The sequence below is a fragment of the Misgurnus anguillicaudatus genome, chromosome 18 (genome assembly GCF_027580225.2).
Source record: "Misgurnus anguillicaudatus chromosome 18, ASM2758022v2, whole genome shotgun sequence".
Lineage (NCBI taxonomy): Eukaryota > Metazoa > Chordata > Actinopteri > Cypriniformes > Cobitidae > Misgurnus > Misgurnus anguillicaudatus.
Window position 1 is genome coordinate 34,055,847 of NC_073354.2, and position 23,418 is coordinate 34,079,264.

General features: G+C 39.4%; 1 protein-coding gene across 5 annotated transcripts in view; it reads right to left on the minus strand.

Moving 5' to 3' along the window:
- LOC129429261 (kelch-like protein 29) overlaps window positions 1-23,418 on the minus strand; it is a 371,472-nt gene that overhangs the window by 93,516 nt on the left and 254,538 nt on the right. For all 5 annotated transcript variants that reach the window (XM_073856371.1, XM_073856370.1, XM_055185821.2 and 2 more), the window contains 2 exons: window positions 16,085-16,281; window positions 12,565-12,824 (listed from right to left, as the gene is read on the minus strand). In XM_073856371.1, coding sequence (XP_073712472.1) covers window positions 12,565-12,824; window positions 16,085-16,281 — 457 coding nt within the window. The remainder of the gene's footprint in view (window positions 1-12,564; window positions 12,825-16,084; window positions 16,282-23,418) is intronic.

Genomic DNA, 23,418 nt, shown 5'->3' on the forward strand with positions numbered 1-23,418 from the left:
GTGCCCCGGCATCCTGGCCAAACTTGCCCATTGGCCTACTAATCATCCCTCATACTAATTGGCTATATCACTCGGTCTCCTCTCCACTAATAAGCTGGTGTGTGGTGAGCGGTCTGGCGCAATATGGCTGCCGTCGCATCATCCAGGTGGATGCTGCACATTGGTGGTGGTTGAGGAGATTCCCCCGTTCATATGTAAAGCGCTTTGAGTACTGAGAAAAGCGCTATATAAATGTAAGGTATTATTATTATTATTATTATTATCAACCGATCCTCTCAAAGTGGACACTTAACTCTTTTTCCGCCATTGACGAGTTATCTCGTCAACTAAGAGAAGACGCTTCACTGCCAATGACGGTTCCCTGAAGAGTTTATGGCACTTTATATTTCCGCTATTATCCACTAGGTGTCGCTCTTACCCAACTTATAAAACACTTTAGCACCCACTGATTCAAAAACGATAAAATGTGTATGTTTTAATCATCGTTCTAAATCTGATCTCTAAAAAAAGTACTTTACAAAAATGCAATTATGTCAGGTTTTTGCTTAAAACTATTTTTGAAGACACCTAGCCATAATTGAGAGGTGATAAAATTGAAGATATGATAAATGTGTTTGTTTGTTTGTTTGAAATTCTAAGAATTTGATACATTTATGTGTAAATTCGTGTCATGGGAGGGGCTTCTGCGACTCCGCTGAGACTCTGTTTGCTTCCTGTAATCACATCACTACTACAGCCAGGTCTTGATTGGTTAACGCGTCGCGGAAATCCGCAGAAGTTCAGATTTTTCAACTCGCGCATTTCCCGCGGCAACGCTCAATTTGCGCGGAACGCGCCATCCGCGCTGCAGAATGCCTAATCGAGTCTATGCATTGACTTAACATGTAAATCACTCGCGTTTGCCGCCTCTACCCCATCTGGTGTGCACCCTGCATTAGGCCTCCATGCTACCTTTAGATATGTTGTTTTTGCAATGTTATAGTGATCATATGTAATTGTTTTATAGAATACATTCAGAAACTACAGGAAATGTGTATATAGTATTAAAGCTGTATAAAAATGTAAACTAATGTGTCAAATTTTTAGGGTACACTCCCCTTCCACTTAAGCAATAGCAGGAAACTGCAGGATCTCCTAATTTCTAATTTTAAAGAAATTAGTCTTTTTACTTCATTCTGCTCAAAAATGCTCAAGATGTGTTTAGTGCCAAGAGAGCCTAAAAAAGACATTTAGTCCTGAAAATAAAATTTTTATTTTTTTTGTGTACATGTTTCCTGTATTTTCTGTTTGATAAAATAAATTGAAAAATAAATATGGATGGACATTAAAACTTCTAAAACAACAAGTCTGTTGGTGGTGGAAGACTTTTGCACAGTACTGTATTTATAGGAGAAAATTTTCTGGAAGGCATTAACTTTTTGTAAAAAAAAAATGGTGGCAACTTTTTTTTAAAAACACTGGCGGTGAAGGAGTTAAAAAAGGTTTACGCATCTTCTAAATTCATTCAAAATGCAAGAGCTATTGGCTTACCGGTCCTAGACAGCACACCATCTCACCTTTTCGTTTTTTCATCTCGGAGACGACACCTACACACCTCATTGCCTACCTGAGCATGCAACTCAATCCATGAAAACCAAAACCAGATTCAAGCACAACAGTAACGGACGCTGACTCTAACGTCAGGTCTAAACGATGCAACACGCTGTGCTGAATGACAGAGAAAAGATGTGAGCCTGTTGGGGGTCGTAATGTGATTTTACATCTAGGTGATGCATACAGAGCTTTTTTATTTCTTTCCAGATAACAGCAGGCATTGTCTATAGCTTTTTGGCTATTTGCCTTCTACAGTAAGTCACAAAATCTCGTAAGTGGCTAATTTAAAACATTTGAACACAATCAGATTTGGAGACTGGAGGTGAAGCTGCCCAAAAGCATTAAAAATCTGTCCACCGCATGTCCTGGCTTGTCTTAAAGTACATTCATGTTTATTTGGTAAATTAATATTTGGTAAAATTTTACAATAAGGTTGAATTTGTTAACTGCATTAGCTAACATGAAATAACAATAAGCAATATCGATTTTCAGCATTTATGAATCTTTGTTAATGTTAGATAATGTCAATACAATTATTCATGTTAGTTCATTTTGCATTAACTGATGTTAACAGTTACAACATTTGGTTTTATAAATGTATTAGTAAATGCTAAAATTAACATGAATTAAGATGAATAAATGCTGAAGTATTGTGCATTGTTAGTTCATGTTAGCTAATATATTAACTAATGTTAACAAATACAACCTAAAACATGCTTATTTATAATCATTTCACGAAAATATTTCTGTGGCCTTGCATGCCATCTTATTTGCCAGATTTATATATTATATATTTATTGTATTCGAATTTATTTTGCACACATAAATGCATTCTGGGATTGCCTTCTCTGTGAAGGACAAATATGATGCTGCCTGTCTTAGGAAGGCAGCATAATTAAGATGCCTACCCAGTGGAACAGCCTTCACGTCAGGAGCGCGTCTACGATGCCTTAAAACGCCGCCTCCGTAGGCAACTCGATAGGTTTTGCAACAGCGCATATGTGTGCTTGAGACTTCACGTTGTTTTTATGCAAAAGATACAAGTGTGGAGAAACTTTATTTAGTCTCCAGCATCAGCCAAGCAGAAAGAGATGAGCCACTGAAATATATTCTCTCTCTCTCACACACAAACACACACACAACAAAAGAGTTCAGCCGGGGGTATCCCTTCCTGAGAGACAGACAGATCGAGAGAGAGACAGCAGGAGAACACATGTGCAAAATAAAAAGATGAACAGAAGAGAAAAGAAAGTCTGTGTGCGTTGAAGCGAGATTCAGCTGGCCTTACGCCTGACTTTCAGTGTTTGAAGCAGACTGAACACAAGACAGATATACACAGAAATATCAAAGTACTGCACCTGCTGCATGTATCCTTTACATGGGTTTATTTATAGGGATATACTCTATACTTATATATAAAAGTAGTGGTATAAAAATGTGGAATATATTTGTATAAATAAACCACAATGATGCATAAGCAACATACAGTACTGTATACAGTTTATAATGTTATGGACTCTCTCATCAACACCTAATTTTTAATTTACATTTATTCATTTAGCAGATGCTTTTATCTAAAATGACTTTGCTGATTATGGTTTTTAAGTAAGGGTCATTTATTTGCGATAAAACCCAGCGCGCTGTATACATGGCTACTTGCCACATGAGTAAATATATGTACACAAAGTAATAATTTGATATATGTGACCCTGGATCACAAAACCAGTCATAAGTCTCATGGTTATATTTGTAACAATAGCCAAGAGTACAATGTATGGGTCAAAATTATAGCATTTTTTATGTCAAAAATCATCAGGATATTAAGTAAAGATCATGTTCATTATATATAATTATAAAGATATTTAGACAAATTTCCTACTGTAAATATATAAAAAATGTGTTTATCATTAGTAATATGTGTTGTTAGGGACTTTATTAGGACAACTTTAAAAGGCAATTTTTTTTAATATTTAGATTTTTTGCACCCTCAGATTCCAGTATCTCGGGCAAATATTGTCCTATCCTAACAAACCATTCATTAATGAAACAGGGCTCAAAATTAACTTTTTTATTTGGTAGCACTGGTGCTCCCAACTTTAAAGAGTTAGGAGCACCAGCAAAAATTTAGGCGCATCCATCCAAAAATTAAAAAGCACCACAACTACAATGTAAATGTTAATAGATTTATTTTATTAAAAATAAAACACCACCACCGGGCTTTACACGTCCTATGGCCAGCATTTAAAGTTGGTCTTCTATTTTATTTTATTTTTTGATGCATAAATTCCTAAATTAATACCCAAATGCTGTTGAAATAGTATAGCAGCAATAATAATTTAACAATTACAGGTAACATGATTAAGATTACATAGAAAATCTAGCAAACACGTAAAACACTGATTAATTGTGACATTACAAAAGTGACCCTAATATAGAAGGCTAATATATATTGGTATTGATAACTGCATTACCAGGATGCTTTTACTACTAAATAGGCAATGTTTTAAAAAATACAACAAAAACATACCATCAGCATTGTCGTATTCCACAGCAACATTGACCACAAGGATGTTTGTCGAATGTCCATTCACCAGCGCATGCGCACATACACCATTAAACACACTTTGACAGACAGGTCGGTGTCTCCATCAATAATAAACACATTTGTCATGACACGTCTTGTGTTTTTGGCACTTTCGCCATGTTTAAGCAAGGTACGTCTGGCGCTTAAAATGTTTTGATTAAGCCATTAACGCGGTTTTACAGGATTTACAGTAAACACAGTTACATTTTCATAGCGGAGACACTCGAAATCTTTAAGCCACTCTCTCTAAAAGGTTTAACGTCAACTCGTATTTTCCGGTGGTGGAGTTACATTTGAATCCGGATCGTCGTCAAAAAAATACAGTAATAACCTTGGCTGTAATCGGCTCGCTCTCGTCATGCTCGCAACGCGTTCGTCTTTTCACATTTACGCGCTTCACGGCAACAAGGAATGACTGACGCTAATATTAGCCAATCTGCGGTCTTCATTAAACGCAAGAACTTAATAGTGAAATTTGATTGGTTATGTATCGTTGGAGAGAACATTGAACCTGGGACAGCGCCAGCACGCAGGATCACAATCAACTCGCTTCACAACAAAATGGGCAGTCGCACAAATGCTCCCAAATATATTTTAAGGTCGCACAGATTAAATTTCGGTCGCATATGCGACCAAAATGGTCGCAATTTCGAGCCCTGTGAAAATCTTATTAATTAAAAAATATATACAAATGTGGTCGAGGATCACGTTTCCTCAGCTTTAAGACAAGATGCATTCAAAGAAGTTCAAAGTTTAAACAAGATGAAAATGTTTGGTTTTGTCATTTGTAAATAACATCTCATTTATTTTAATCCTATCAATTTATTTTAAAAAGTTAAAATATATTAAGCACTTAATATCCTAATGAAAATTAGACCATTTTGACCAATACAATGTAGTGTTGGCTATTGCAAGACATATACAGTACCAGTGAGACTTATGACTTCATGGTTTTGTGGTCCAGGGTCACATATCATGACTATGGCTGCATCCGTAACCAAAGGCAGCTGACTTGTTGCCTGGCAATGACTTGCATGAAGGCTGCTCCGGGAAATGCATTCGGACTAGTAAAGAATCGAACCGTCCCGTTTTCATCCACCGAATTGGCAGGCATGTGCACCGCAGTCCAACGTGTTTGATTTGCATTTCTAATATAGTTTTTATATATTTCTAATATATGGTTCTGAATACGCTCTGCGTGTGTTTAGGTGAGAGTACCTGTCCAATCAAATATGCAAATCTGTTGCCAACCTCACAGTTCTTCCTCACGTGTTGGTGTGTGTGTTGCGGAATATTTAGTGCGGCAAGAGAAGCTTTATTTACCGCCAGCTTTATTTACGTGAAAATGTGGACAAAACTGTACAATTTGTCAGAGCCGATGGTGTAGTGGGCAGTGCTCCGACATATGGTGCAGACGCACTTTCAGCTACCCGAGTTCGAATCCCGGCTCAAGGTCCTTTGCCAATCCCGTACCCCTCTCTCCACCCTATGCTTTCCTGTCCTGTCCTATCATACTATTTAACTAATAAAGGCAAAAAACGGCCCAAAAACATAACTGTATAAAACTGTATAATTTGCACGGTGTGAGTGTCGTATGCTTAAGAAAATACATCTAATATGACGATTCGCTTGCACCGTCATCAACAGGGTGTTGTTGATAGCACGCGATCGCAGATAAGACCACATTGTCTTGTGTGTTTAAATGTTAACTTCTTGCGAAAAAACTTGAAGATAGTGGCATAGAATACAAAAAGTAACCCAGTGTTCTAAGCTATTTTAGGTTCATTTTGAATGCACTGTATGTTGGTACATGTAGTATAATCATGCAAGTACTCTTAGGTGAAAATGTTGATTTTGGCAGAGGTTAAAAACTGCAACCAAAGTGTTAGGTGTTTGTAACCAAATAAATAATTTTATTTTCTTTGAATTTGACAGTAGGTTTTTTGTCCCCGTAAACATGCACACACCGAAACGTACAGAAACCGTGACCGTAAAACCGTGACACATACCGAACCGTGAGTAATTTAAACCATTCCACCCCTAAAGGCCGCAGTATACTTTTTTTCCGCATCCGGCTTGCGTGCACGCATCAGCGCAGCTTTCAAAGTATACTCATTGCGGCCACGGGCAGATGGCTACGTTTGACATGTACGCAATACAAATGATTCTTTATTCAAATTATTACTCTACCAAGCCGTCAGGGCAGCACTGATTTGGTGACATTTGGTGAGAGTACATTTAAACATTAGGATAGGTTAAAGCTCACGTAACACACGCTGTTTCTGCATTTCTGATGTTAATCTGGAGTACCTATAGAGTAGTATGACATCCTTTATATCTCCGAAGAGTCTTTAGTTTAATCAGATTTATAAAAGAAAGATTAGCTTTACCGAATCTTTCCGATAACGTACGAAAAAATGAAGAAGGAGGAGTTACTACCGCGGGTAGAGCTAGAACGAGTCATGCAACACTATACAACACTTATAACTTATGATTCACTACATTTTCGTGTCATTTATATAATATGCAAGCCCTATTTTCAACATAAGACAGAAGTCTTACTTACCGCGCGCAACTCATGACCCGGTTGGAAAAATCCAGCGCTTCAAACACACACGCAAAACTCCGCTGCTACCCCAGATAATAAACTATATCCATTATTTTCATAAGGCTGGATTTCTTCTCCTTACATCCAAAAACACACTTCTTCTTTCAAGCCATTGTTGAATTTTGAAATTAAACAAAGCTGTCGCGTGATGTGAATGTTTGTAAGTTCTAGCGTCTCCCGCTGATTGACGGGTGGGTGGGGTTTTCCGAGGGAAGTGCCCATAAAAAGAAGTGATGCGTATAAAACCCCTGAAACGTCAGCTGGATCTGTAATCGAAAAAAACTTTCCGAAACTTGTACGAACCCTTGCGAAATGCATTCGGCCAGAAATACTCTGTAACACGTCCAACTTCTTTTATGACACTTTGCCTACGTTAAGCATGCGGAAACAACTCTATAACTGTGTTAATAAGTCAGAATGCTTGAAATACCATTGAACCCCCCCTTTAAAAAAAGTGGCCGATCCACCATTGCACACACAGTTTAGAACAAACAACAAGAAAGCAAAGAACAGGAAACAAACATTATGATGACGAAAATGCTCTACAGATTATGTTCTTGGAAAAAGTAAAAAAGTAAAAAAGAAAAAATTATTGTCTGTGTGCAAATGCTGTCTATTTCCTTTGTATAATTGTTAGTAGTGGAGTGTCCTGTCTCAATATTTTCACACGCGTGCGCTGTTGTACGCGGACTGTACGCACACTGTCCACGCAATCTCAAATTTTGGGGAGCACGCGAACGGTGCGCGCAGACCCTCCTGATGCCGAAAATGACGTCATGGGGACGGTGCGCATACGCGGACGTCCCTAGTATACCCAGGGCTTAATTCGGACAGCTTTCATAGGGAGTGTAATGTGATTGTGTTTGAAATATAAACTAAGAGCGCCTTTGTGATAACTAATCCCATATTTGTAAACTACAGTACTAATTTCTAGCTGGAAATGCAATCAAAAGGAATAAAAAATATAACTTTATTTACACAAAACTTGTGATCCAGATGCTTTCTTGGCCGCCATTTTATTTTTTCGAACTCGATCAGGTTCGACTAATCACAATTCCCACGCACACATACGCATAGAATTTTGGGACAAGACGATGAAGGTATCGCAGGAGTCAGGAAGTAAAGCAAACATTGTATTCAGATGTGCCTTGATGCTTTCCTGCCTCCCAATAACCATTCAATATGTTTTTACAGAATATTCTCCCATCCCATCAATTTATTTAAAAAGGAAAACCTACTTTTAATCTCCACTAAATGCTAATTTTAGTCGGCTAATTCACTCTCTGTGTCTTTGTAAGTGAAGATTGAATTGGGCGGGGTGAGGTTAAAGTCTTGGGTAACATCTGCAAATTCAAGAAGTTCTGATCTCATTAAAACGCTGAAATGGTAAGATTCCTCTCCATGCCCTTAAGTCAAACATGACCCCATCAGCTAATGAGTACTGTCTGCCAGGACTGAACATCCACGACACCGCAGTCATTGTTATTTTCTGACTGCTGAATTAGATATCCCTTCCTAGGGTGAATGCAGATTGCCCCCTCGTGCAAAAACCATCATTAAGCACTCTTTTCAGCTGCATATTAGGTCTTTTCTCAGAGGAGATGCAATTAATCAACCTCCTTTGCCAGGCGGCCTTGCCAGTCGCGATAAAGTGTCATATGAAATTGTAGGAGGCGCATTTCTGTGATCGCTTTGCTGCACTGGACTTTCGGAAGGTGGGAGAAGGGACTCTAATTGAAAGCGTGTGGCCCGGATTCGGACGTGCCGCGGAGGCAGAAAGGATTTGGCGCTCGGTGGGATAGGGCCTGATCTTTAGCAGAACCGATGTCATGCTGTTAGCAATCTTGGGAAGTTTATTTTGCGTTTGAGTGACAGCGTGACTGCTGCTCGGTCACAGCAGGGGCACAGGTGGCACAGATTAGGGGACAAGGTTTGGAAAAGCCTCAACCACGTCCTGATTTTGGGTTTTACACGTGCGGCTTTGTACATAAAGGTTATGAGACACGGTTGAGATACGGTTCAGTTATCGAAGTTTGCACAAAATTCAACTACTAACACGGATTTAGCTAAAAACATTTAAACGTTTAATGCATAAAAGACTTTACTGTAAATATTCTCATGGCTAAATAATATTTGGTTTGGTAAGTGATTGAGACCCCAACTCGTGACTAAATTCATAATATCTCACACTTTATTGTTTAAATAAAAATGTTTAGCTCTTTTACCAAATCTTCCTTTCTTATTGGCTAGTTCTTAAATTAAACTGTAACGTGGAAATCTACAGTACGCAGCACCATTCAGTATATCTAGACTCATGACTAAGAAACCAAGGACAAAGCATGGATCATTTACTAACATTAGGACAGGGCTGATCGTTCAAATCTCATGCAAGCACTCGCCGCCGATCCCAGGTGTGTAGTAAGAGCCTCTATTTAAAGCTCCGCTCGCTCCCCAGCGGCCCACACGAGCCCCTGTGTTACAAGCGCATAAAAGCATGTTGACTCACTGTAATAAACTAATGCAAATTGTGTATCCGCGTGAAGGACCACACAATAAAGATCCATACATCACTGCTCGTGCAGTCACAGCCCACACGCGTAATGGCGCGCCCCTTAATTTAGCGTGAAGCATAACAATAGTTAGTTTTACATTATCTATACTTTCGGCCGCAATCCCCGTATCTCATCCATCTCTGACTCTAGTACACTTTCAAGGATAGAAAAACGCAGGAACAAACGATCGCTAAGAGTAACAGCAAATATTTGCCAGTGTGACAACTGGAGCAGATTTATCCTTAGGAAATGTCAGTGGTTTCAATCAAATTTCCTTCAGTGGAGACTGGCAGTGGGTGAAAAGCACAAAGAGAGACAGTTAGAGACAGACAGACACACAGTCAAAGACACACAGACAGAGAAAGAGAGACAGAGACGGACAGACAACAGGCAGACAGAGAAAAAAGAAAGAGATAGACAGTCGAAAAGAAAGACCGACAGACAAAATCAGAGATACACACAGAGAAAGAGACAGACAGTGAAATACAGACAGAAAGTGAGATACAGACACACAGATTGACAGACAGAGAAAGAAACAGAGAGACAGCCATGCCTGTATAAACAAGCAGTCAATGAGACATACTGGCAAACAGACAGACAGACAATCAAAATTACAAAGAGAGAGACAGTCAAAAAGACAAAGAAACAGACATGTGTGACAGACAGACAGTCAAAGAGACAGACAGCCAAAGAAGCAGCCAGACAGTCAAAGAGACAGACAGACAGTCAAACAGACAGACAAACAGTCAGATATAAAGACAGATAGAGACACAGACAGTTAATGAGTAAGACAGATAGAGAGCCAAAGAGACAGACAGACAGTCAAAGAGACATAAGATGATCAAAGAGAGAGACAGACAGATAATGAATGAGACAGACAGACAGAAACAGACAGTTAAAGAAAAAGACAGAAAACAGAAACCGACAGACAAACAGACAGACATAAAGAAACTGTTAAAAAGACAGACAGACTGACGGCCAAAGAGACAGACAGTCAAACACACAAAAAGACAGACAGACAATTAGAAATAGACAGTTATAAAAACACGCCAACAGATAGACAATGAGAAAGACAGACAGACAGTCAGAAATAGACCGTTAAATAGACAGACAGACTGATGGTCAAAGAGACAGACAGACAGTAATAAACAGTTAAAGAGACAGACAAATGGACAATGAGACAGACAAATGGACAGACAGAATGACAGACAGACAGACAATGAAAGAGACAGACATACAGTCAAAGAGACAGACAGACTGACGGCAAAAGAGACAGACAGAGAGACAGATAGACATACATACAGTTAAAGAGACAGACACACAGACGGTCAAAGAGACAGACAGACAGACAGATGGTCAACGAGACATACATACAGTTAAAGAGACAGACAGAAAGACGGTCAAAGAGTGAGACACACAGTCAAAGAGACAGACATACAGTTAAATAGACAGACGACAGACAAACAAACAGACAGACAGACAGACAGAAAGAAAGAGACAGACAGACGGTCAAAGAGACAGACAGAAAGAGACAGACAGACATACAGTCAAAGAGACAAACATACAGTTAAAGAGACAGACAGACAGTCAAAGAGACAGACAGACAGACAGACAGACAGACGGTCAAAGAGACAGACAGACAGATGGTCAAAGAGACAGACAGACAGACAGACAGACAGACGGTCAAAGAGACAGACAGACAGACAGACGGTCAAAGAGACAGACAGACAGATGGTCAAAGAGACAGACAGACAGACAGACAGATGTCAACGAGACAGACATACAGTTAAAGAGACAGACAGACAGATGGTCAAAGAGAAAGACAGACAGACAGACAGACATACAGACAGCCAGACGGTCAAAGAGACAGACAGACAGACAGACAGAAAGAAACAGACAGACAGCCAGACGGTCAAAGAGACAGACAGCCAGACAGACAGAAAGAAAGAAAGAAAGAAAGAAAGAAAGAAAGAAAGAGACAGACAGACGGTCAAAGAGACAGACATACAGTTAAAGAGACAGACAGACAGATGGTCAAAGAGACAGAGAGACGGTCAAAGAGACAGACAGACAGACAGACAGACAGACAGACAGACAGACAGACAGACAGACGTTCAAAGAGACAGACAGCCAGACGGTCAAAGAGAAAGACAGACAGACAGACAGACAGACAGACGGTCAAAGAGACAGACAGACAGACAGTCAAAGAGACAGAAAGAGACAAATAGTGGATAAACCTGTGTGCATGGCCTAATGTTCCAGTGTTGTTTATAAAGCCATTTGTGGGCTGTTTTATAGCGGAGAGAAACTTCTGTCGGTCGTGAGGTGGTTCGTAAACAGCACGCAGATTTGGCAGCGCTGTCACACATGGCTCAGCCGTTTTAGACAGTCAGTGCACACCATCAGTACTCCAAACGGTCTAATGTCATACCACACAGCCCCTGAAAATCTGATCTCAGACCTGGCTCTTCTTCACCACTCTTTATTTATGTTTGCATCAAGTAGCCTGAATGTACTCTTCAGGGGAACAGAGACAAAAGTGCAAGGCCAGCAAAATGATGTTGACCTCTTGTTCTTTGGCTTCTCGGAAGGCAAACTTTTTCGATAAGGAGTGAGATTTAAGGAAGCCCTCTCGAAATGTCTAGAGCCCACCCAAGATAGGTCTTTTGATCCGTAAAGATACAGAGGCACTTCAGGGTGCCTAATCTCCCGGTGTGTCTCAACAAAAGAAAATTCGGCTTTCACACAGATCTACAAAACAAGTACAGCCACTGTGTTACATAAAAAGACCACTAAGTTCTGAGATTCAACGTCAACAAAAGACTCTCAATATGTATTATTTATTAAAACACATAGTGAATTTAAAATGATCATGTTTTTAAAACTATATCTATAGTCCAATACCTACGGGCAGCGTATGCAACTAATGCAACTATTGCCAGGTACAGCATTAAAAAAAGCTAAACTTTTTAGACCCCCACATAAACAAATGACACAATCAAATCCAATACTGACATATGAACGATGATCAAATCGAATTATCAAACCCTAAGGTAAACTCTGAGAGAAAGCGGAAGTTACCCGTGTTTGCTTGTTATCAGAAATAAACAACTCTAAAATGACTCTGTTATTACTTATTTGCAAAAGATTACCGGAAGGTACGCTTGTTCCACGAAAGCCAAATACCAAAATGCATAAATGTAACTATGGGATCTGGTGCAGCTTACCTGTACTCGACTGGCTGGGTCTTTCTTGATCCACTTGATGACGGTTTCATAAACCAGCTCCTCAGCCTTGGTGTTCAGGCTATCGTTGGAAAGATAGTTAACGAGGTCTTCTTTGGAGATGCTGAGGACCTCGTCTTGTCCCGCCACGTCCGGAAAGTTCTGCAGGGCGAAGGCCTTGGCCATGTTGTGTAGCTCCGTGCAGCACATGGCCTCCGCCATGGCCAGAACCCCCAAGCAGTTTGCCGCAGTCAGCTGCTTCTCTAAGAAAAAAAAAACGAGAAAGAAGCTCACTCACATTCACCAAAGATCACATCACAGCGGGGATGAAGGCCACAGCGAAGCGATCTGTGTTGTATATCTCTGAGGCTCTGGAGATCGAGCCTCGCTTTAAGGCCAAGGGGACAAACAACAGCACAAATCAATTGAGCTTGGAGCATCGAACCGGGATGCTGTCCTATGGATTAGCATTGCAAGGTGAAGCCTTGTATTGAGCCCTTAGCTGGTGCTAAAATCCAAATTTATAGCCAGTTTCTTTTATTTACTGAATCAGAAACTAAGGTTGTGGTAAAAAAGGCTAAAATAGTCCTGATTGAAAGTCTGAAGTCTTCATAAATGACACACAATTTTAACGATATAATATATATGTTTTCTGTTTTTCTAGATTACGAATGCTAAAACTTTGGCAGCCAATCAAAAATCCATTAAAATGTAAAGGGCTGACGCACTTAAAATATTTTACATTTGGATGCTATACAGTTATTTTTATAGATATCTTTATAGTTATCACTCTTGGCGTGAACATGGAAGAGTTAAAAAACTTAAATTCTATTATGGAAAGTATACATTAAAGACTTAAATAAGACCAAATTGCACGAGCAAAATGAGTTTTCAATATAAAAACAAGAGAATATAAATGGTTCAGTGTTTGTCTGGAAGTAGCAGATGGGTTTTTATGATGTCTAGAGGTTGGGAAGCTGGCCCACAGTGTGCCGTTACCAGAGAACCGAACGGGCCCCGGGTCGCCTTCCAATCTCAGAAGGAAAAATCATATTTTTAGGTGAAGTTTGATCCAGGGGCCATAAACACCACACCGGAGACTAACCGCAGAGCGAGGCTTATGTCCAGTACTGGTATGAGTTTATAGACACGCTATAAAGTTTCTGAGTCTACTGTGCCGTGTGTGGCATTACAAACACCAGTAGACGCTGTTAAAAGACATGCAGTGGATGGATTTCGGCACCTTTTTCGAATTTCAACCTGCCCTTTCACACCAGCAAGCTGCCAGTGTGTTGGAAAAACATGGAGGCGTTATAAGCTGTGGATGGGATACTGTCCGCAAAACTCTTACATAAAGGTACTGAAAAGGTTTTGATGGCATTGATGCTAAATTAAAGCAGTTAAAATTCATCTTCAAAAACATCTAGTATGTCCAGCGCAATCCTGTGCAAAAACCAACATCATATCGGTCATCGAATGGTGGACGAAAGTAATGATCATCAATACACTTGAAACACAGGTGGGAAAATATATCTTAATCGGGACATTCGCCCATGCTTCTCTCTTGTTATCGAATTCCCTGGTTTTCCCTCTGGACTTAATGAATTGTTCTGTACTCCAGGAACGTTGACATGCAATCTAAACACAAACCAATCATCAGCTTGACTTTCATTAGCTGGGGGTCTTACTGAGTCTTTCAGTACAATTATCAGACCAATTCTGCAGACCTAAAAGCAACAAATCGATATGTAATGGTGGTCTGTCTGTCTGATAACTTATCTTTTAAAACGAAAAGTTTGTCTTGTCCTTGACTGTATTGTTGAAACATAGGCAACACAAACCTTACAGTACATTCACACGGGGCGAAAGCGTTAACGCTTGACGGAAGGCTTGTCTGAAGCTTGTATGAAGTTCCAGTCTTCCATAAACGTAATTGGCTGGCTCTGCCTAAGTTATTTGCATAAAGCAATCTGATTGGCTGACGCACGCGTTGCTGCTTGAAAAGTTGAGAAATGTTTAACTTCTGCCGCGGGAAACGGCAGTGACGCGCGCCGACTGATCCACAATTCAGTTTGGCAACGCATGACGTCACCCATTAAAAGTGAAAGGAAAGCGTCAAGGATAGTTAAAAGGATAGTTCACCCAAAAATAATCATTTACTCACCCTCATGTTGTTTCATACCTCTATGAATGTCTTTGTTCTGATGAACACAAATGAAGATATTTTGAAAAATGTTCGTAACCAAGCAGATCTGGGGCACCATTGACCTACATAGTAGGAAAAAATAATACTATGGAAGTGAATGGTACCCCAGTCTAATTATCAACATTCTTCAAAATATCTTCATTTGTGTTCTGCAGAACAAAGACATTTATACAGGAATGGAAAAACTTGATCGTAAGTAAATGATGACAACATTTTTACTTTCTGGGTGAACATCCCTTTAATGCTACGTTCAGACCAGCCATGGTAGAGGCGTCAAGTGCGAGTGATTTCAATGTTAAGTCAATGTGAAGATGCGTTGACACACGTCTGGAGGTCTCGCAGCACGAATGAGGCGTTTAGCGTGGCGTGGTAGACTCGATTCCGACTCATTCGCGTCTAGTTTGCGCGAATTTGCCGTGAGAAACGCCACGTTAACCAATCAGGAGCTTGCTCTAATAGTGACATGATTAAAGAAAGCGAGGGAGTCGCAGAAGCTCCTCCCATGACGCGAATTTCCACATGAATATCTTGATGACTAGAATTTCACACACGCTTTCACGCGCAAATGAAGCGAGTAAACTCAAAATGTTCAAGCCGCAAACTAGACGCGGTAGAATTTGACGCCTCAAACGCGGCTGGTGTGAACCCACAGTAACACCCCCCAAATCATCATTTTTCATTTAAAGGGACACTCCACTTTTTTGAAAATAGGCTCATTTTCCAGCACCCGTAGAGTTAAATATTTGATTTTTACAGTTTTGGAATCCATTCAGCTAATCTCTGGGTCTGGTGTTACCACTTTTAGCATAGCTTAGCACAGTCCATTGAATCTGATTAGACCATTAGCATTGCGCTAAAAAAATGACCGAAAAGTTTGGATATTTTTCCCATTTATGGCTATGACTATACTCTCATTCTGGCATAATAATCAAGGATTTGCTGTCATACCATGGATGCAGCAGGTGCAATGATACTATGCAGTGTCCGAAAATAGTCCTCTGCTATTGAAAGTTACCAAGGGGGCTATTTTCAGGGGAGCTGAAAAATAAGCCTATTTTTTTAAAAAGCTTTAAACCTTTGAAATTATATATACACACCACTAGACCCATATACGAACTTCCAGACCTTTGACAGCACAGCATGACACTCAACTAGCCATAGTCGGTATTGATATTGTAATAATCTATGCCGGATGTTATCAGAAATTGCGACACTTGATTCAAGATTTCAATAAAATTTTTCTTTGACCTTTTCACAAATGAAAGAATGCATCATGAGAATTAAAACAAAAATAAAAAGTACAGGTTTGTTGCATACCTAAGAAAGACACGCAGACTTTGCAGAAGGTGTTGAACTGAAACTTGTTGGCGGCCTCCAGCAGGGTTTTGGCATTGGCCGAGTGGATGACCAGCGAGCCTGTGTAGACGAACTCCAGAAGCAGTTCCAGGACATCTGCGTCAATGTTGGTCATCTTGAGCTCCAGCCTCTCTCCGCTGCCCGTCTCTCTGGAAGACCTGACGACACGTAAACGCACACCAAACACATACAGAGGTCATGACCAAAAGGAAAAGTGTACGACCACCCAAATTCCAAGTGCACCCACGATTCAATCCCATCATGTTTACATTTTTTCAACAGAATTATCTCACAGTCCCATAGTTAACTTTAAACATATATTTAGTTTCTTGCACCTGAAATAAAACTGAAATCTGAAATAAAGCTCCAACCACATGTTATGACTCATGAGCAGGCCCACACAGAATCTCCTGTCCAATTTTAATATGTTTTCAAGTTTTCCCAGTTAAACCAAAGTTTAACATTTCCACACGATTCTCCAGACGAAACGCTATTCTGTTTGGGCCTGCACATGACATGCTCGAGAACAGGTATAGGGGTCACAGAAATGTATAATAAAATGACAAAGGAAAGAAATGGCAGGAGGGAGAACTGACACCATAATCTGCCTGTCTACATGGAGAAATCGCCCAATAAACTAGCAGAATACACGAATACGATCCGTACTCCACCCCTAGCACATTCGCAGCGCACGACCTCGGAATATCAAACACGCGGACTTTATCTGCACTTGTTTTAGCTCACGGTAACCTGCCCGCTGATGTCATTCAAATCCAATTGCACTGATCACTTCAAATGTAATGATTCCCAGGGGTGGATGGGAAATGTGAATAGTGGGCAGCATCAGGAGTTTTACGCTCCGAGTGAAACAATAATCCTGTGAAGGTCAAGGGCAGCGGGAATGAAATTAATAGCCGAGCGGCCGTTGATTGTGTTTTAGTGTCGGCTCAAGATGTGTACAGTCACCAGATAACCGCGCAGGTACCAGACGGAAAGTCGATATACACTAACAGGCCATTAGGTGAAAATTAGGTGATTCCAGATTTTTTTTCTCGGCCCGGTAACAACGGGAATCCAATTGATATACAATAATCCACCCGTCGGTTTTAAACCAAATGGTCATTTCAGGCGAATGCATTCCAGCTGATTTATTGATCGGACTGCTTGAAAAGTAGTAAAGGTGAACGAGAAGTCTTCGGTTTCATGATACTCCGAAGCCTTTCTAAAGTGTTCCCGTGACTGAGTGAAATGTGCCTGTAAAGTGATGCAATGCTTAACATCAAGTGTCTATATGGCACAGCATTCAAAACAGCAGTCAGGAACATAGATGTGTTAGAAAGACAAAATATTTCATCACACATTGTTCTGGAGCAAAGGGGAAAAATGGGACAATCAAACGAATTATTTACTAACTTTGAATTAAGAACATCCTTAAAGTCCCTGTGAACCAGAAGTCGCGATCGACTTTACTTCCATGTTGAGTAGATTACGTACAAAGTCAATGCTAAGACACGATCATGCGAATGATGCGCTATGGGCAGCGCGTTTGCAGCTAAAACATGCACCATTCGCCTCAAACGCATCTACGCCCAAGTTGAAAATATTCTACTTGAATATTCGCATGACTCCCGTGAGTAATCTAGAGCGAGTAACGCGATGCCCTTCATTTGGTGTGTACGTAGCATAACTGATGTCTTTAGAGAATGTTCGCCAAAAGAGGGCGGAAGTACACTTTCAGATTTTGTTTGAAATGTATGAGGGCACATGAATTAAAGGTGCAGTGTGTATATTTTAGCAGCATCTAGTGGTGAGGTTGCGAATTGCAACCAATGGCTCAGTTCACTGCTCACCCCACACTTTTGATACGCATAGAGAAGCTACGGTGGCCGCCACCGGACAAACATGTCATCTTCGGAGACAACTTAGTAAAAAAAGTTTGTCCGTTAAGGGCTTCTGTAGAAATATGGTGGCACAAAATCGCGACTTCCATGTAAGGGGACCCTCGGGATGTAGATAAAACATCTCATTCTAAGGTAATAAAAACATAAGGGTTCATTATAAAAGGTCTTTATACACCCCTGAAAATATATAGTTTTATATATTATTTTGCATTTCTGTCAAGAGATCCTTCTAAAAATTACGCACTGCACCTTTAAAGAAATAATAATGACTTGCACAGATAAATTGTTTTTAATGAAGACTGCAATATTACATAAAAAATAAGAATTGTCAGTTTTGATTTCATTGAAACTTTAAAAGTAAGAGCTGGGCTCAGATTGCTTTACGTTGGCTCGGTTGGTTTTTCCATTAGCGTTCAGTGCTGCTTTAGATTGGGTGTGATTGTAGACTTGTCGTTGCAGTTGCTCCGCCTCTACTGCGTGACATCATCGTAAAAACGTGATACAAACAAACGCTCAACACAGGAGCAACAGAGCATATCGATGAAATGGTGTTCTTTATTATTCACCACAAAAAATGTGTTTAGGAACTTTTAAAACAAACCACAGATGATGACATCACTAGGTTTGCTCACTGGCGCAAAAGGGAAAGCTAGTCTTGCATTTAGCAATGACGCTGGTAGTGACGATTCTTAGTAATCTGTAGTGGTACACGTCACGTTTTAATATCATTACGGCTCGCTTGGAACTTCAACCAAGGTGGTACTAAAAATAGAATCTGGTACTAGGTAAAAGTAACTCCAAAAGTGAGTTGTACTGAACCATATCGGGCATCTAGTGGTGAGCAGTGTTGGGGGTAACGCATTACAAGTAACGTGCATTACGTAATAATATTACTTTCTATAGTAACGAGTAAAGTAACGCGTTACTTTTAAATGTACACATTAATTTTTGAGTTACTTGTAATGCAAGTTATTTTTTAGTTGAATTAATTTGATTAAAATAAAAAATAATTAAATACATTTTTAATTAAAAAATAAATTAAAATTATGTACTGAAATAAACTAAACGTAGGTCACATTATGCACTCTATGCGTACATGCCTGTGTGGAAACAGTTTGAGTCAGAAACTGAGATGGCAGGCCAGAGGTCAACATTTTTGTGACGAAATATGCAATTTCTGAATGCAGAACTTTTCAGTCATAAAAAACACCTGCAAGGCCTGAAAGAGATCAAGCCTCAGCCAAGAAAAAGTAACGCAAAAGTAACTTAAAGTAACGTAAGCATTACTTTCCATAAAAAGTAACTAAGTAACGCAATTAGTAACTTTTTTGGGAGTAACTTAATATTGTTGCATTACTTGTTGCAATAATGCATTACTTTTAAAAGTAACTTTCCCCAACACTGGTGGTGAGATTGTGAATTGCAACCAACGGTTTGGTCCACAGCTCACCCCTCCCTTTCAAAACGCATGGAGAAGCTACGGTAGCTGCCACAGGACAAACACGTCATTGTCTGAGACAGCGTAGTGACAAAACGTACTATGTAGAGCAGTTTGTCCGTTTAGGGCTACTGTAGAAACATGGCGGCATGAAAACGGCCATGTTAAAGGTGCAGTGTGTACATTTTAGTAGCATCTAGTGGTGAGGTTGCGAATTGCAACCAACGTCTCAGTCCATTGTTCACCCCTCGCTTTTGAAACGCATAGAGAAGCTACGGTAGCTGCCACAGAAAAACATGTTATCGTCGGAGACAACTTAGTAAAAAAAAACTTGTCCATTTAGGGCTTCTGTAGAAACATGGCGGCACAAAATGGCGACTTACACATAAGGGGACCCTCTGTGTATATAGATAAAAACGTCTCGTTCTAAGGTAATAAAAACACAATGGTTCATTACAAAAAGGTCTTTATACACCCCTAATAATATCGTTTTGTATATTATTTTGCATTTCTGTCTAGAGATCCTTCTAAAAATTACACACTGCACCTTTAAGGGGACCCTTGGTTGTATGTACTGTAGATAAAAAACGTCTCATTCTAAGTTAATAAAAACAATACAGTTCATTATGTAAGGTCTTTATACACCCCTGATAATATAGTTATGTATACTTTATTGCATATCTGTTAAGAGATTCTTTTAAAAGTTACAAAGTGCACCTTTAAATATTCAAAAATGAAAAATAAAAGTGAGTAAATTATTTCAATTTCTGCTTTCATCGTAATAAAAACTTATTTAACTTAATGGAGAAATCTTTTAACACTGCTATTGGCAACAAAACGATTTTTAAAACCTGTCAAAACTGACAAGTCTATAGTTAACTACTGCAGTCTCTCAAACCAAACCGGGCGACAGATGTGACACAGATGGGCAGAATAATAATGAAGAAGAAGACTTGACAATAAACAAGAAAAAGGGAGAAGAAAAGAGAAAAATGTGACGTTAGCTCTGCCACAGGAAGCCAGCAGCCATTCTTCTGGATGTGAAGTGGTGTTCAATGACTGTACCTGGATCTTTCAGAACGACCCCCCACCAAACCTAAACAAAATCCCACTCGCAATGTCAGCGTGCCCCTGCGCATGAACATAGGAGTGTGTAGGGTGTTGTTAGTCTCCACTGAGTGAGTACTTGAGAGGGTGGAAGGAAAACTCGAAAGCACAATGTGCAATTATGCCCCTGGAACTATACAGCAGAAAAGATTAAGAGCATCGCTCCCTCCTGAAAAGCAAAAAAAGCCGGAGTTTGTTATTTTTGTCTCCTCTAATTGCTGTGGCGATAAGTTTTAAGATAACAGAATGGGATGTAATCCTTGGTTAAGTTATGAAGGTGATAAAGAGGAGGAAGGAAAAATAAGAGAGCGAGAGAGAGAGAGAGAGAAAGAGAGAGAGAGCAAGAAATAAAACAAAAGCATGTTCATCAACCAGGTCAATTAGTGCAATCTGAATCGGCTGAAGTAGCAATTAGCTTTGTCTGAGCACTTTTATTATGGAAATCACTCTGGCTTTGGAGAGAGGTGCATATTTATGATGCTGCTTGCAAGCGTTTGTAGTAAGATGGAGAGTATACCAAACGAGTGAGAGAGATAGAGAGAGACACAAAGAGAGAGAGAGAGAAAAAGAGAGAGAGCATGTGTGTGGTAAATGTGGAAGCAGAGAAAGTGTTTACAAAAATGAGCATCTATTTTTCTCACTTAAAGTCTTTTTTCAGCATTAGCAGCCTACATGAGGATGAAGATGGTGGGCACTGGGCACATATTGCATGTGTGTGCAAACGGAGATTATAAATTAGCTGGGGACGTCCAAAAAAACTGCTGGCCACCGTTGACTCTAACACATCCAAACACACACACATAAAAATTAATTAAAAATATCTGGAACTCATTTTCTCGGCCCTTCACCGCTAAACCATGATTAAATATGAAAATACACAAACAGCACGCTTGATTGAGCATAATTATCTTCTTTCATACATGCCAGTGACAGAAACGGCACACGACCGTATACAGTACAGCTTCATGCTAGTGTAAATATAATCAATATTAACCAAGCTACCTAAAGAATTAAAGGGACGCTCCACTTTTTTTTGAAAATATACTAATTTTTCAGTTCTTCCAGAGGTAAATATTTGATTGTTACCATTTTGGAATCCATTCAGCTGATCTCAGGGTCTGGCGCTAGCACTTTTAGCATAGCTTAGCATAATTCATTAAATTTGATTAGACCATTAACATCGCACAAAAAAATAACCAAAGAGTTTCGATATTTTTCCTATTTAAAACTTGACTCTTCTGTAGTTATAGCCTGGGTGCCAGCTGATCTTAGCCCCGCCCACAACATTTTGAGAACGGGAAGATTGGTCTGGGGTTTCTCCGTTGAGGAGCTAATATGCTAGACCCAAAGCTGGTCGAACCAATCAAATTGTCAAGGCGGGCTTTATACAATGATGGACAGATGATCAACAGTAACCTAATGAACCACGTCACCAAAGAGCGCGTGTGTTGAATCTGTTTACAACGAAATGGCTGCCGCTGTACAATTCAGATGTGTGGATTCTGACATTGAGTCTGTTCTAAAAGATATCGACAGAGCATTGATTTAAAAAGAGGAACAGAGAAACGCGAGCAAGGCATTTGTTGATGTTTTTGCCGTCCTTCCTACGGGATTCGGCAAAAGTTGGTCGCAACTGAAATGGGTATCACGGCGATGCAACTCGGCGTGCACGACGAGATGGATATAATCACAATGTTAGTGTCATTGTAGCAAAATAACTAGCAGTTCGGTCAGGCTGCAAAAGACGTAATTTCAACATACGGCACACACTCCGTTGCTCTGATTGGTCGTAGGTCTATCCAATTGAGTGCAGAGGCATTTTTCGGTTGAGACACGCCTCATAATTATAGCTCAATGGAGCGGTATCAGACTTAAATTCTGACTAGAATTGAGTATGACAACGTCAGGCTACTGTAGTTACATCGTGTACTGAAAATTAAAAGAAGTGATTTTCTAGGCTGAAATTGCTAGAAACTATACTAAGGTGACCAGATTTTTAAAATGAAAACCCGGGACATTTTCTAGTTCAATGGTCAAAAATATTATCAAAATCTCATTTGTTGTTAGCTATGAATTAAAAAATGGGGACAAAACGTTTTTTTTTTTTTTTTTTTAGTTTTCTTTCTTTTATTGTTGTGGGTTTACTGCAAAAAATGACTTACTTGGTTGCCTCTTACTTAATATTTTTGTCTTGTTTTTAGTACAAATATCTAAATATTCTTAAATTAAGATGCATTTTCTTGATAAGCAAAATCCCCTAACAAAAAAATTTAGCTTTAAGACAAAAATAATAAATTAAAGTGAATTTGCGCTTAAAACATGCAAAAAATCTGCCAATGGGGTAAGACATTTTTTCTTGAATTAAGTGTTGGCAGATTTATTATTTTGTTGTTTTAAGCACACATTTGATATTTTTGGTCTATTAATTAATACAATTATTTTCAAAGGTCATTTTGCCCATCAAGAAAATGCATTCCGATTCAAGAATTTTTGATATTTGGATGGAAAACAAGAGAAAAACGCTATAAGAAAGTCACTTTTTTGCAGTGTTTCTATAGCCTAAATCAAATTTTTTCCTTTTTTTATACAATGCAGAGACATACCTCATCAAAAATTACTTAAGGTACTACTTCAGATGATTGTAAATGTACAGAACAGAAGGAATAATGCAAAAGTAGCCTAACCCTATTTAGCCAAATGCTCAGTACCATGCTGTGATCAAGTCACTTCATTGGTTTATTACTTTAATTTAACATGAGTAGTTAGTATCTTAATCCCAGATCACTTTGACTGTTTTCATATCTTATGATAACTTGATTAATGATAACTTGATGGCGCTTTCTCATGGG